Raw genomic sequence first — 14,975 nt, forward strand, 5'->3', positions numbered from 1 at the left:
GTTGGTGTTTGAGAATTCAGTAACCTTAACAAGTTGCTTATTATAAATCAAAAGGAGGTCATTTGGCCCATTATATCTTGTCCAACAGAGCAATCCCATCAGTCCCACTTGCCCTCTTATTGTTTTACCTGTGGTCCTACTGCTTGGGGTAACACAGCAGCACAGTAGTTAGTTCTGCTGCCTCCCAGCTCCAGTGATCCACGTTCGATCCTGACCTCTGGTACTATTTGTGTGGAGCTTGCACATTCTCCTGTGACCATGTCAGCTTCTCCCAGGTGCTCTGGTTTCCTCCCATGACATAGAGATGCGCTGGTCGGTAGGTTGATTAGCCACTGCAAACTACCCCTAGTGCAGGATAATTGGAGGGAGGGGGATAGTCGATGGGCATGTGAGAGAGAATAGGTCACAGGGAAATAAGTGGGGGAATGGGATTGATGGATCACTCTGAGAACCAGCACAGAATCAATGAGCTGAACAGCCTCCATTAAGGAAATATGAAAATAAGAATAATATGAAATAAGTTAGGAAGTCATTGATCAGAGCAAACCTTGAACTCTGCATCAGCAGCTGAGTCAGATCATATGCTTTAACTAACATTAAAGAAGTCTCAACCATCAATTAAGACTTCCTTCAGTATTGTCAGTCACCCAGGTTACACATTAGATGTTTGCACAAACAATGTCAATTGTACACTACTTGTGGCCACTCAGATGCCACAGCAACATCACACATACAAGCATGCAGCAATTTCAACTCAATCTAATGCTTCAACAAAAACATGGCTCTTCAAGCACAAGAAGTTGGTTTGAAAGGGTGAGCAAAGTAGAAATATTGAGGCAGTTCATGTCATACCAGTAATCTGCAATGAAATAATCCAGAGGTAGTGAGTGACAGAAGGATGAGTTAAGGTAGAATGGGAGTTCTGAGGGCAAAAGGGTCTGGAGGTAGAGTTCTTGGGCAAAGACTTGGGCATGGAACTGAAGGCGATAGAAGAAGAACTTTGTGTTGAATGGGGCTTGAAATTCATTGGGGTTTGGAGATAAATGAAGCTAAAATTTTCACAAATGGGAGATGGATCAACAAACAATCTGCTGGAGGAACTCCGCGGGTCGAACAGCATCTGTGGGGGGAAAGGAATTGTCAATGTTTCTGGTCAAAACCCTGCATCAGGACCCAGTATGAGGGATGGTTTGAGTTGAGCATAAAAACCAATATAATCCAGTTAAATTTAAATGCCCTGTTTCCTGCCATACGCTCTATGTAGATATTTAAATAGATGCTTCGCTGAAGGAGCTCAACTAAATCAATACCGAGGGTATTTTAACCTTGTTGTTGGTGTGAAATGGGTTTTAGTCACAGAATATCTACAGCACCGTGGAGGCATACAGGACAGACAGCCCAGCCTGAACTGCCTGTTTTATGTACTAACAGTCCAATCGACATTTTCTTTCACACTGCATTCAATTCCAAGCAACATTTTTCTGTCGTTAATTAATCACTTTTCAGCCAACAGATGTGGTGTTTGATGCTCATTAAATCACAACCGTTAGGTTGAATAGTGATACTTGCATTAATATAGCACCTTATCAGGTCAAATGTTTTTAGGTTGAAATATCTCAAAATTCTTCACTCAATGAATTAATTTTCACAGCATCGCTCTCCATCCCTCAAACAATCAATGGTCTATACTACATTTATGCTTTCTCAAACACCCATCAATATTTTCAGCGTTTTAGGCAGGGATAAAGATTATAAATTTAAATCAGTCAGGAAGTTGCAGGCAATTGATGTAGAAATTAAAATTCCCCCTTCAGCTGTTCTTAAAAACTTTATATTGTATATCTTCTTTAAACTACATGGTGGTTCTGAGTAAAATGATAAAAATTCTTTCTGAAATGTATGCATTCCTGAGGTTGGAATGCCTGGATTATCTTTTATTCTCTTTCCTTTGGTGTTTCAATCTTTCTCTTTTCAATATTTCTTCTTTTTTCAGAATAGATATGTGTGGCACTGCCAAAACCGTATGTATTGCCTTTCCCTCGATAGTCTGAAAGGGTGGAAGTGTGCCTTCTCCTTGACATTAGAAATTTAAAAATTTTGGTTCTTGGTCAACAGTGATCTGAACTTTCTGCACATGAATTGTAAATTCCAAATTCCACCACACCCATCACAATAACGAAGGAGCTTCCATTTCTGTAGTGCTGTACACAACCACATGACATCCCAGAGTGAGTCACAGCTAATGATAGCCTTCAAGTATAGTCTCCACTCTAATGGAGGAAAGGTATGTAGAGCAAGCTCCTACACACCACACGTTTAACAATGACCTGATGATCTCTATTAATGCTATAAGGGATAAGGGTTAAAGGATAAAGGTTGGCCAGTACTCCTGGGAAAATGCCCTTCTCATTTTTCAGTTAGCGAAAGTGGCATTTTTATGTGCTTGTGAAAGAGCAGAGGAGGTTATGGCTTAATTACTCATGGAAAGATAGCACCTTGACAGAACAGCACTTCTTCAGTGCAATGCTGGGATGTTGGCCTCAATTTTGTGTTCAGGTCTCAGGGAGGGATTTAGTCCACAACCTTCCAACTCAAAGGCAAGTGTACTACCACAGTCCCAGGACTAACACCATGTACAAATCAGGACAAAGACTTATTGTTGTTTATACACGGAGTCATAGAGAGATACAGCACAGAAACAGGCCCTTTAGCCCACTAAGTCTACACCAACCATCGACACTACATCATTTACACTAATCCTACATTAATCCCACATTCTCATCAATTTCCCCCAGATTCTACCATTCACACTAGCGCAAATTGCAGTGGTAATTAACCTACTAACCCACAATAATTGGTTTAATTGGTAATTGGTTTATTATTGTCACATATACTGAGATACAGAGAAAAACTTTGTTTTGCATGCCATCCAGACAGATCATTCCAAATGTAAATACATCAAGGCAGTACAAAAGGAAAAACAATAACAGAATGCAGAATATCAGAATTGATTGTGGACTTAAGGAAGGGGAAGTCAGAAGAACACACACCAGTCTTCATTGAAGGGTCAGCGGTGGAAAGGGTGAGCAGCTTCAAGTTCCTGGGTGTCAACATAAGATAAGATATTTATTTATTAGTCACATGTAATCGAAACATATAGTGAAATGCGTCTTTCTGCGTTACTGAGAATGTGCTGGGGGCAGCCCACAAGTGTCGCCACTCTTCCGGTGCCAACATAGCATGCCCTCAACTCCTAACCTGTAAAGTTTTGGAATGTGGGAGGGAACCGGAGCACCCAGCAGAAACCCACACTGACACCGGGAGAACATACAAACTCCTTACAGACAGCGACGGGATTTGAATCCGGGTCGCTGGTGCTGTAATAGCATTACGCTAACCACTATGCTACCATGCCGCTCCAGTTAACATCTCAGAGGATGCGGCTCTACTTCGTTAGGAGTTTGAGGAGATTTGGTATTTTCGACAGATGTACGGTGGAGAGCATTCTGACTGGTTGCATCACCGCCTGGTATGGAGGCTCCAATGCACAGGATCGCAAGAGGCTGCAGAAGGTTGTAGACTCAGCCAGCTCCCTCACGGGCACAACCCTCCCCACCATTGAAGACATCTTCAAGAGGCGGTGCCTCAAGAAGGAATATAGTGTTACTGTTACAGAGAAAGTGCAGTGCAGGTAGAGATATAAGATATGATATACTTTAAGAGGAGTGTTGAAGACCGATGACATGGTCTTCAAAAGCAGTTACTTCTGAATATTTTGTTCACCAGCATAACATGAACATCCTGACCCCAGTCTGAATAACTCCCTAATCATCGTCATTTATTGCTACACAAACCAGCTTATTCAGGTATGCTTTGTTAGAAAGGTAAACTGCTGCTGTTGTAAATATATTAACTTCCTATAATGGGGCAAAACAGTATAGGACTTGTGATAATGGTACAAAAAAAACAATATAATTAGAAAGATATTCATGTAAGTTCTGAAAACTGGGAATATGGATGTTAACGGATGTGACAAAGTTCAGTGCTCAAAACCTGAACTACTTTTCTGTTTTTAGGTCTTGAAGAGTCTGACTTATATATCCAAGATTGTTTTTAATCTATGTTAATTGCTTGAAATGTACTTGTAAGTATCAAGAAACCGGATATTTTTGAATTGTACAAGGTTCTGATTGCCATTCAGTGTGAGGAATCCTTAGGGAAAAGGTATCTTGATTCATAACATAATTCAAACATCAATTAGATTTGTGTCCGGATTTTTTTTCAGCAAAGTATTTAAAAAATCTGTAATGTACTGGGAGCAACAGAAGTGCATAGCTGCTAATCTTAGCTGATAATGGTTTTGTGTGGTGGGAATAAGATACCAGGCATCAAAGGGTTAACAATATGCAAATGACATCCTTGCCTTCAATACCTGTAACATACAACAAATATCACGCAGCCTGTGGGCTCAATAGGGGTGTGGAGCAAGGTGTGGGGTAAGGATCCAGCATTTGATAAGTATAAATGCAAATGTCACGGTTGAACAGAATTATCTGCCATCGAGTCTCTGAATGTCAAACCGCTTCAAAGTCGAGCTAAGATTGAAATCAAACAGCTATTGACTTTCTGTTTCAGTATTTTACACATAACCAATCCTTAGCATCTTCCAGCTCAGCTTGAAATTTCTTCACCGTGGAGGATGATTGGACTTCCTTTTACTTTTGCTCTCTCCTTCTTTCTTTCCAATAAAATCTTACCACTGACCTTTTGAAAACTCTTGGTTAACTATTTTCTAATAGACAAGGAGATTGTCTTCAAAAATTTCCTGCGAATTGTTCAGTAATAGGGTATGAGATGGAGCATTCATTTAGCCACTTGAGTTGTGGGAGTACAAAGGGAGTGTGGGGGGAGATGGAGGGATATGGAGAGAGATGGAGAGAGTGAGGGAGAGAGATGGAGTGAGAGAGAGAGAGAGAGATGGAGAGAGAGAGAGAGAGAGAGAAAGAGAAAGAGAGAGAGAGAGAGAGAGAGAGAGAGAGAGAGAATTATGAAATAGTTATACCAGGTTGTAATTTGATGTGAGATATTTATATATGTGTAAGGAAATGGACGACCTTCCTGCCCCATTTGTACCAGCTATTGTGTCACCTGTCATTTTAAAAAAGCACTTCAAATTGACTCCGTCAGTGTGTGGATAACAGCATCAAGCTAAACTGGAACAGAACAGATTAATTTGTTCTGTGTGAGAAACAGCAGCAGATCATAGAGAAAAAAGCACACTTCACAGTTTTCTGCAGCTTAATAAACACCTCAAACGTTTTGGGAACCCACTGTTTCCAATAACTAACAAGATTACATATTTGAAATTGTCTGTAATAAGATGCACTTAAAAATTTTAAAAAGCTGCAGATTCCAGAAATCTGAAATAAAACAGAAAGTGCTAGAAACACTCAGCAGGTCTGATAACATTCAAATCTGATAAAGGGTCATCGATGCGTTATGTAAACTCTCTCCACAGATACTGCCTGACCTGCTGAGTGTTTCCAGCACTCTCTGTTTTATTTATGATGGGATGCAATATCTTTGCAGCAGTCTATAAATAGAAAAAAAAGGCATGGTTAATAAATCAGCAACTGAAAGAGGAAGATATATATTTTAGTTAGGTCCCTTCAGTGGGAAGCAGTGTCCTTTGAGAGGTAAGGTGTCCTTTTGACTGATTTTTCTTTGAATTTTATTTACAGCGTGGTAACAGGCCCTTCCAGCCCAACGAGTCCACGCCGCCCATTTTAAACCCAAATTAACCCACCCGTACGTCTTTGCAATGTGGGAGGAAACCGGAGCACCCGGAGGAAACCCACGCAGACATGGAAGAACGTACAAACTCCTTACAGACAGCGACGGGAATCGAACCCCGATCGCTGGCGTTGTAATAGCGTCGTGCTAACCGCTACGCTACCGTGCCGCCCATTTTGATATAACAAAAGTCTATGCATGAAAAATTCAATCTGTACAATTTATCTAAGAAGGGTGTTTCAGAAAGATCTTTAGCTAGCTTTAAATGCACAGTCCAATACTGCAATAAGTGCCTCCAAATAAATAGCTGTATAGAAACATAAAGGTCATTCCACCTTTTAATAAGATCATGTCTGATCTGTGAATGAACTCCACATACATGCATTTCCCTTTATCATTTAGTGCTTTTGGTCACAGACTATTATAAAGGTCAGATTTAAAGATATCAATTGACTGAACATCAGTTTCCATTGTGGAATAAATTTCCAAATTCCTACCACCCTTGTAACTTCATTCCTGAAAGATGTGGCTCTAATTTTTAGACCATTTGCCTTGGATCTGGCTCCCCAACCAGTAGAAATAGGTTTCATGTCATATGCACAAGTACTTGTATGCACAGGTGAAATGAAAAGCATATTTGCAGCAGCATCACAGGCACATTGCATCTGACACACAACATTCACAAGAAAAGCATAAATTATACAAAATTATACAAGAAAAAACACAATTAGAATGAAAAAATAACAAAGTCTATTGTAGTGCAAAGTGGCCAAAGTGGTCATACTGTTGCCATACTGAGGTAGTGATGAAGGTTGTGCAGGTTGGTTCAAGAACCGAATGAACATAGAACATAGAGCACTACAGCACAGTACAGGCCCTTCGGCTCACAATGTTGTGCCGATATTTTATCCTGCTCTAAGATCTATCTAACCCTTCCCTCCCACCTAGCCCCGCCCATTTCTCTATCATTCATGTGCCTATCTAAGAGTCTCTTAAATGTCCCTAATGTATGTGTCTCCACCACCTCTGCCAGCAGTGCATTCCATGCACCCACTACTCTCTGTGTAAAGTACTTACCTCTGACGTCCCCCAGTATCTTCCTCCAATCACCTTAAAATTATGCCCCCTCCTGTTGAAGGGAAGTAGCTGTTCTTGAACCTGGTGGTGTGGGACTTCAGGTTTCGGTACCTCCTGCCTGATGGTAGCTGTGAGAAGATGGCATGGTTCGGATGGTGAGGATCTTTGATGATAGATGTTACCTTCTTGAGGCAGTGCCTCATGTAGATATTTCTGATGGTGGGGAGGGATCTGCCCGTGATATATTTGGCTGAGTCTTAAGGTGGGGTGCCTGGTATTACAGATGTTCTCTAACCAGGGATTTCCATATCTGTGGTATAACTTCTAAAGCCTTGAAGTCCAACATTTTAAATTTTCTGATTATTTTCCGTAGTCTTCTGTATCTTTTTATGATTTCTGCAGAGGGCTTTTTGAATCTCTTTATCCATGTGTGTGTGTGTGTGTGTGTGTGTGTGTGTGTGTGTGTGTGTGTGTGTGTGTGTGTGTGTGTGTGTGTTGAAAGAGAGAAACAATGTTAGTATATGGTATTAGATTGATAGTGGCATAATTTCCTTAAAAATGATAATCCAGGGTGGATAAAGGAACTCACTAACCTCTGGTATTATCATCACATATCATAGAGAAATGAGATTAATCAACAAAGTGTGATGTGCATGTGAAATTTTCATGAGTTTGGGATACTGAATGCCAAATTCTGCTCATAGAGTTACTGTTGATTTAACAGGATTCATTTATAATAACAATTGCCTTAAAAAAATTGATCTCCCTTTGCCTTTGGGGTTACACACCCAGATTATTTTAACCTGTATTTTCTCTTTATCTCTTTACAGATGCCGCTGGATTTGTTGCATATTTTGAGAATTATCAGATTTTTAAAAAACTATTAATAATGTACGCGTGCATTATACAGGACTTTAAAACATCTCTGTCAATCATCCACAAGAGCAAAGAAGATGCTGGAAATCTGAAATAAAAACATGAAAATTGTGAAATTACTCAGCAAATCAGGCAGGATCAATGGGAAAAAAAAGTAAAATTAACCTCATAAATGTTATTGAACTGAAATTTTGAGTCTGTTTCTCCCTCCATAAACACTATCTACCCTGCTGAGTATACCCAGCAATTTTTTTGTCTTCATTTCATTTCCTAAATTTCATTTCACAACCTGCAGTTTAAATCCCAATTAATTCCCACATAATGTCTGCTTTTGCAGTATTGAGTTGATGTGGTGTTAATTCCTATTCCAATTTGGCATCAGCTGTGGATAACTATGCCCCAATTTTTGCCCCTAAGTCAATTGATTGTGGGTTCAATCACCACTTTAGTAATTTGAGAGTTAAAATCTAGGCTGACACTAATAAAGTACTTAAGGAATGCTGCATTGTCAGAGGTGCTGTTTTTCATGCAGGCTGTTTAACTAAGGCCTGACTGGTCTCTCTACTGGACATGGAAGATCCAATGGTAGCATTCTGAAGAAGAGCAGGATTTTTCCAAGTATTTTGTCTAACATTTGACCAGGAATCAATCTTATTCCACTTCTGATTGTAACAGATTCCTGTGCACAATTGCACAATTTGGCTCCTGTACTTCTGATAATGCATCAGTAACTATATTTCAGAGGAACTGCACTGGTTGTAAAATGTTTCAGAATAACCAAAAGGTATCCGAAGGGCTATATAATACAAATGTGCGTGCGCATGTGTTTGTGTGTGTTGAGAGAGTGAGAGAGGAAAACAATGTTAGTACATGGTATTAGTTTCGTAGTAGTAGAATTTCCTTGGTAATGATGGTCTAGGTGGTTGAAGGAATTTGACGAAAACAGTTTGGTTCAAACGTGTGGGGTCCCAATCAGTTCCTGGATTTAAGAAAAATTACATTTATAACTTTTAATTTTGAATCAATCAGTTCCGATGAAAGGTTATCGCCCACAAACGTTAACCCTGTTTCTCTCTCCATAGATACTGAGCTTTTCCAGAACTTTCTCTTTCCTTTCTGATTTCCAGTAGGTCTGGTGTTTTACTGTCGAACTGCGGGCACGGTTGAAATAGTCGGTAAGACCGAGACTGCAGCTGGGAAGGTGCGACAGAAAGTAATGTGCATGAAAACACAAGTTGCTGTTGGAGGATAAGCATTATCCAGGACTTCTTTGAAATCCAGTGACACTTTGAAATAATTTGTGATCTTTTCCATCCACCTCCGGCCCCATCATCGGACAGTCCGACCCCCAGCGTCCCGGGTCAATGCTATTAAGTCACCTGAGATTTATACCCATATTTCTCCGGTGTGCGACTACCGAGCCACCAATTACTCCAGACAGGAATTCAATCGCCACGGATGATATGCTTTCTCCGTTGGTAAACTTTCGTTGCACTGAGCAGCGTTCAATAGCTGTACCAATTTATGTCCATTTTATCTGGAAGGGAAATTGTAAACTTATGGGATAATGTTCAATGAGCAAACTTTTTTGTAAGGTTGGAAACGTCGCCCATCTAAAATGTAAGATTTATTTATTGAGATGAAGTGGCAATTTTATTTGTAATTAGGGTTCACATAGAAACCGTGTGTGTGTGTGTCAATGTTTACACCAGATTAAATAAATCCAAGAAAAGGTTTTCCCGCAAAATATGAGAGTTTCGTTTAGGTGTGTGCGACTAAGATCGACTTACTTCAGAAGGTAACTGCCCTGGAATTATAAATTTATTTCTAGCAAATTGCAAAGCCAATTCCCACCGTTGTTGTAGGCTTGAGAAGCGAAAGGTTTATGTGTGGTCACTTATACCAGGGGTAACAGAAACATTCAGTCAACAGATTGTAGTTTCTGTACAGTCGGATGTTGAAATATTTCGGTACGGCGTTGAGAGATCGACGCTTTTAGGAAGAGAGCTACATTTAACCCATGGCAGTTAATAATTCTACGTATTTGTTTACCTGCTGCACAGCACCAGGTAATCTGGATTTAGTGAGATAACATAAAAATGGCGAGATAGTTTCTCCCCCTCCCCCTGATTGTGTCTGTTACCAGAATCCGCAGAATCTTGTATTGATTGTACTCTTATTGTACTCTTGTCCGTCCTTCCTTACGATTGGGGCTCGGGAAACAAAAACCATTGTTATTGCATCGATCAACTAAATGTGTGAATGAAAACACAGCAGTTCGTTTACATTAAATAAATCAACCATCAGCATTTAAACTGAGGGGGCACAGGATGGGGGGGGGGGGGTTCACTAATTGGATAATGGTTCTGGATACAGTGGGGACCCAGGCAAACGGAGTTGGGTTATTTTGCGTGGGAGAGCGCAGACATGATTTACAGAATCTTCTAAACAACGGAACCAGTAAATCGTTGAATGAGTGTGGGGTCTGTGTTTAAAAAAGGTAAAGTGCCTTACATCTGAAATTATCAATTAAAATAATGATTTTATTTTATTGAAAATATTTGATTGGAAACATGCAAAGTTAGCAGAGTGTACGGAAGGTCACTTTTCTCGTTAGAAGTTGCCTCTTTGAGCACCTAGATCAACAAATTAGATCCCCTACTCATCAAAAAAAACGCTATCGAGGGGGCAAAAAAGGTTTTCATAAAAAAGCAACATTGTGGATTATTGTTTTCTAGTCACATGTAATTTGACCTTAAATCCCCCTCAGTAAGGCTAGTTCATATATAAACCATAAACTATGTTTATTTGATTTAATTTGAGAATTCATCCTCAATATATTTAATTATTTGCTTTCCTAAAATAAATGTTAAAAAGTACCAATCTTCTTAATAAATATGTTATCGTTTTTGACCAGTTTATTAAATCATCTACCTTTCTGCAAGTTTACTCTGATCAGTGTGAGACAATTAAATCGCAATGACACTTTGAAGATGTTGTCTTAAATGTAAAATATCGTCAATATTGTAACTGCTATGACGTTCAAGATGGTCTCTGTGATAAGCTAATCTCTCTTTAGTTGTCTGCTTTGTGGAGTGCAGTTTGGAGAGGTCTGTCACAATGGAACAAATTTCAGGTTGATTCCTGAATGTTCGCACTTAATCAAGGGGCTAATGATATAACGCGTGCAGGAGGACATCTGTCTGGGTCCCAGTACACAATCTCATAAACCGTCTGCAACTCACGGCTGGCTGCAGAACACAGGGTTGGGAATGGCAATGCTTTTACTGGGAAGCGTCGTTACAGATTTGCCTTCACCTTTATTTCAGTTTACGGAGGGGAAAATTCCTCCCTACATTCATACAAAATATAACGAAAAAATTTTCGTGACTAACATTTCATCGTAGTTTTGCCCAAGTCTTCATTTAGAACACATTGTTCTTTCTAATGGTTAAGACAGAATTTCTTTGGGGTGCTGCATTATGTAACTTATCTGACATTACTCACTTCCTCCCCCTTAATGATTAGTGTGCAAGTATGCTGTAGACGAACCGATTTGAATCATTATTTTGTAAAGGTGTTCCTTGTATGAGTTGAACGGGGAGGGAGGGTTTAGGAAGCAGTTCATTTACCCAAGTCTATAAGGAGACAATCTCAAAAGTGATAACTGAACCACTTTTTTCGGTCATTCTGAATCACCTTTTCGGCCTTAACCGTTTTTCTTTCCATAGATGCTGCCTGACTTGGTGAGTGTTTCCAGCGGTTTTTATTTCAGATTTCCAGCATCTGCAGTGTGTTTTATTAAAATATTCGTGCACACTTTTTGGTTGTAGCCTTGTTCCCCCCACCACCCCTCCCCCATTCTAGTCACCGGTTCTACTCCTGAAAATGATGACTCCCTGCTTTTGAATTCAAGTTCACTCCTGCAAACCCCGTCGTCGATTTATTTTCCCTGTTAACGTTATCCCGCCCGAACTGTAAGTCGACATTTTCCAAATTCACTCCTGTATTTTTTGTAAATTAAAATCCAGAAATCATAATCTTACTTGATGAAACTTATTAGGGTAATTAAAATAATCGTCAGAACCAGTGGGCAAAAAGTTTTTAAGCCTTTCAGTATCTAAAAGTATAAAGGGATGGCTCTGACCACTGAGAAATATTGGACGAAATAAGCGAAATGACTCGTGCCCGGTTAAAATAAAATTGAACACACGAAAAGTCTGGGCTCGGATTGCGTTCAGAAGGTTATCTGATTTGCATTATTCTTAGTAAGATCCAATTTTTAAACAGTAATTTGTCATTCGGCCCGAGTTGCCTGTGCCAACTCATTGAAAGACTTGCCTAGTTTTGTCCCGCGCTATCTTATCCCCATATTCTTACAAATCAATCCTCTTGCTCAACTTGTTTACAGCAATCAGAACCTCTCCTTTTTCGTGTGGCACTGCAGACATTTGCAGGGTAATGTTTAATATAAAAGATTATCCTTAAATTCTTGCCACACATTTTTTTTCAACTCCTGGCTGCAATACAGCCGAGATTTCCTCTCGCCAATTAGTCCTGGGCGGGGTTTGAGCAAATTAGCGTCATCTCTGCAAACGACGCTGCAACCTAACCAATGAGGCGCACGCTGCTATGACTACTAAGAGCACAGAACCAATCGGATAGAAAGAGCCTCAGGCAGCAGTGTGTAATCTTTAATAGGAGCTGGTACCTGAGAGGTTGAGACAAGTGTTTAGGTACCCGTGATGGACATTATCCCACGTTGCAGCAGCTTTAAGAGACTTTGATCTGTTGCTTTTTTTTTAAAGTTTACATTTTTTCTTCCCTCTCCCTCTCTCTGGACAGTCCATGGGAGGATCGACTCCAGTCTCCGGCTCCAACTTTCCCATCACTATGTTGAACCAGCCAGAGTCCAGCGAGAACTTCAACAAAGAAGCCGAGAGGAATAAACCGATGCAAGACTACCAAGAGCTGAGATATGGAATGCAGGACAGGTTCTATTTAATGGGAGACCAGTGTCAAAGCACCCCGGACTCTGTCCCCCTCCCATACCCGAGCCAGCACATCTCGGCCACTGGAATCGCCGTGGGCAACGCCAGCAGATATTTGACACCGGCATTGCCCAACTGCCCGTACCCTGGCAATAGATCGCAGGTCCCCGGAGCGCCGAGCTACCCGTCGCCGGGAACTGAGGTCTACGCGACAGGCACTGATTCATTCTCCGCCCCCTATCCTCACTTCCAGCGGACTTCAATCTGCACTGTGCCGGGGTTGCAAGTATCTGGCAAGGTACAGGTTATACTGTGCAACTACCAACTCTGGACTAAATTTCACAAACATCAGACCGAGATGATCATCACCAAACAGGGCAGGTGAGTGACCTGGCGTTTCGTTCCCTTAGACCCACCCCGTTTTGGTTTCAGAAATGTCTAATTGACCACAGAGCGTTGGATAAAAAACTGTAGATATCATTAATTCATTAGAAATACAAGATACCTTATGCCTTTTCCAATGGGAAAAAAATACCATTTGGAGAAGGGGGGAGGGGGTGAAATTTCAGGCAGACTGAATTTCAGGACACACTTGGAAGCACCTCACGCAGATTTCTGTCGCCGCTCCATCCCCGCGCTTATTAGAAGCGCTCTTTCCAATTAGTTTTGAGAATGACTGAGGTTACACGGGGACTGATCTAAACCAGAGCTCCGAGTTTCAGAATTACATTGTGCGTATGCGGTTTCCAAACATGAAAATCTCTTTCCGCTGTTACATTATAAGACTTTTTTTTGTTTCTCTCTGTAAATTATATTGTGGATAAGAAAATACAGAGCAAAAAAAAATAGTTTTTTTTAAAGTGTGATCTGGCACCGCACCCGTCAGAACTTGTTAGTTTCCGGGTTGTATTTTTGGAGAGCGTTAAATGCACACCCTTCTTTTTTGAAAATAATTTCCCTCCCCCCCGCACAAGAGAATTTACACCGTGGTTTCTACTAACGTGGAATGTATTATTTGCAGGCCAGTGCATTGCGAGCGGGTTAAACCGATGTCTCATGAGCTCAGTAGTCTCATCCCTCCACTCGCTACCCAATGCCATGAATTTTTTGACCCCAGCAGTTTGCCCCTAGGTTAAAGTGGAAGGTTCGGGAACAGGGAATGCCATCAGAACAGCTTAAACAAGTTCACTTGAGTTAGCTGCTAAGGTAGTTAAGAACAGGTCAAATAGTCAGGAGTATGATGCGGTATGTATATAGATGTTTGGTGAGAAAGATTTCTGCAGAATTATTCCCTCGTACGCTTGTCCCCAAAGCTGTAAGAAAATCGAGTACAGCAAGATCCCACGATAAGGAGCAGTTTTAGTGATGTTTGGGATAAATGTTGACCAGGCCTCCAGGAACAACTGCCCCGCTCTACAAAATAGCCAAGAATGGGTTTCCATCCATCAGAGAGGGGAGTCAGGGCTTTTCACATCCCATTTGGAAACGGTCCATTTGGAAGTTTTGGAAAACCTGGATTGAAATCCACACCTTCTCCGTTCTGTGTGCGGATTTACAGTGCCAACGCGGGCAGCGGCTGGAGGGGTCAATGCTTGCGCGGAGACTGTCCGCGATGAGACCACCCTGCTTAAATGGCGAGTACTTTTGTTTTAAACGAGATGGTGATTTCAGAAGTTACAACTCTTTCCCTGCAACACAGCTCCCCCAACCTCCAGCACACCCTACTTCCCCCGAATCTGAAACATTTTTCTTTTTACAAACCGTTTCTACAGCAGGGTGCAGGTGGCCGCTTATTCTGTTCTGGTTTCCCGTGCGATCTGCTCGATAAACCAGCCTGAATATGTGTGTAGAGGCAGGGCGAAAGGGACATCCGTGTTCACACCTGTTACTCGGGATTACAGAGGCAGCAAATTTCTTGTGATCGAGGATAATTTTAAAGTAAAGAGGTGTTAGTTCCAAAACTTTTTACAATGATGCATACGTGGTCTGAACGAATGTGGAGATTCAAACAAAAAAATTGCAGTGGCTGGAAATCTGAAATACAAGCAGGACATACTGGAAATATTCAGCGGGTCAGGCAGCATCTGTGGAGCGAGAAGCAGTTAACGTTTCAGGTCGGTGACCATTCATCAATGATATGCCTGGTAAGGGGACGCTACAAATGCCAGCCAGCTTTGCAAGGAAGACTTGAACTAAGCAGTTTAAATTCCCCCTGGTTCCGCCATTGTCAGAGGTTGG

The 14,975-nt window shown here is 41.0% G+C and overlaps 1 protein-coding gene across 1 annotated transcript in view; it reads left to right on the top strand.

Moving 5' to 3' along the window:
* The first annotated feature begins 8,359 nt into the window (after positions 1–8,359).
* Positions 8,360–14,975, top strand: part of tbx21 (T-box transcription factor 21) — a 43,339-nt gene continuing 36,723 nt past the window's right edge. Inside the window, exons 1-2 of the mRNA XM_052038599.1 lie at positions 8,360–8,530; positions 12,592–13,118. Coding sequence (XP_051894559.1) covers positions 8,510–8,530; positions 12,592–13,118 — 548 coding nt within the window. The 5' untranslated portion in view covers positions 8,360–8,509. The remainder of the gene's footprint in view (positions 8,531–12,591; positions 13,119–14,975) is intronic.

The sequence above is a fragment of the Pristis pectinata genome, chromosome 25, assembly GCF_009764475.1.
Source record: "Pristis pectinata isolate sPriPec2 chromosome 25, sPriPec2.1.pri, whole genome shotgun sequence".
Lineage (NCBI taxonomy): Eukaryota > Metazoa > Chordata > Chondrichthyes > Rhinopristiformes > Pristidae > Pristis > Pristis pectinata.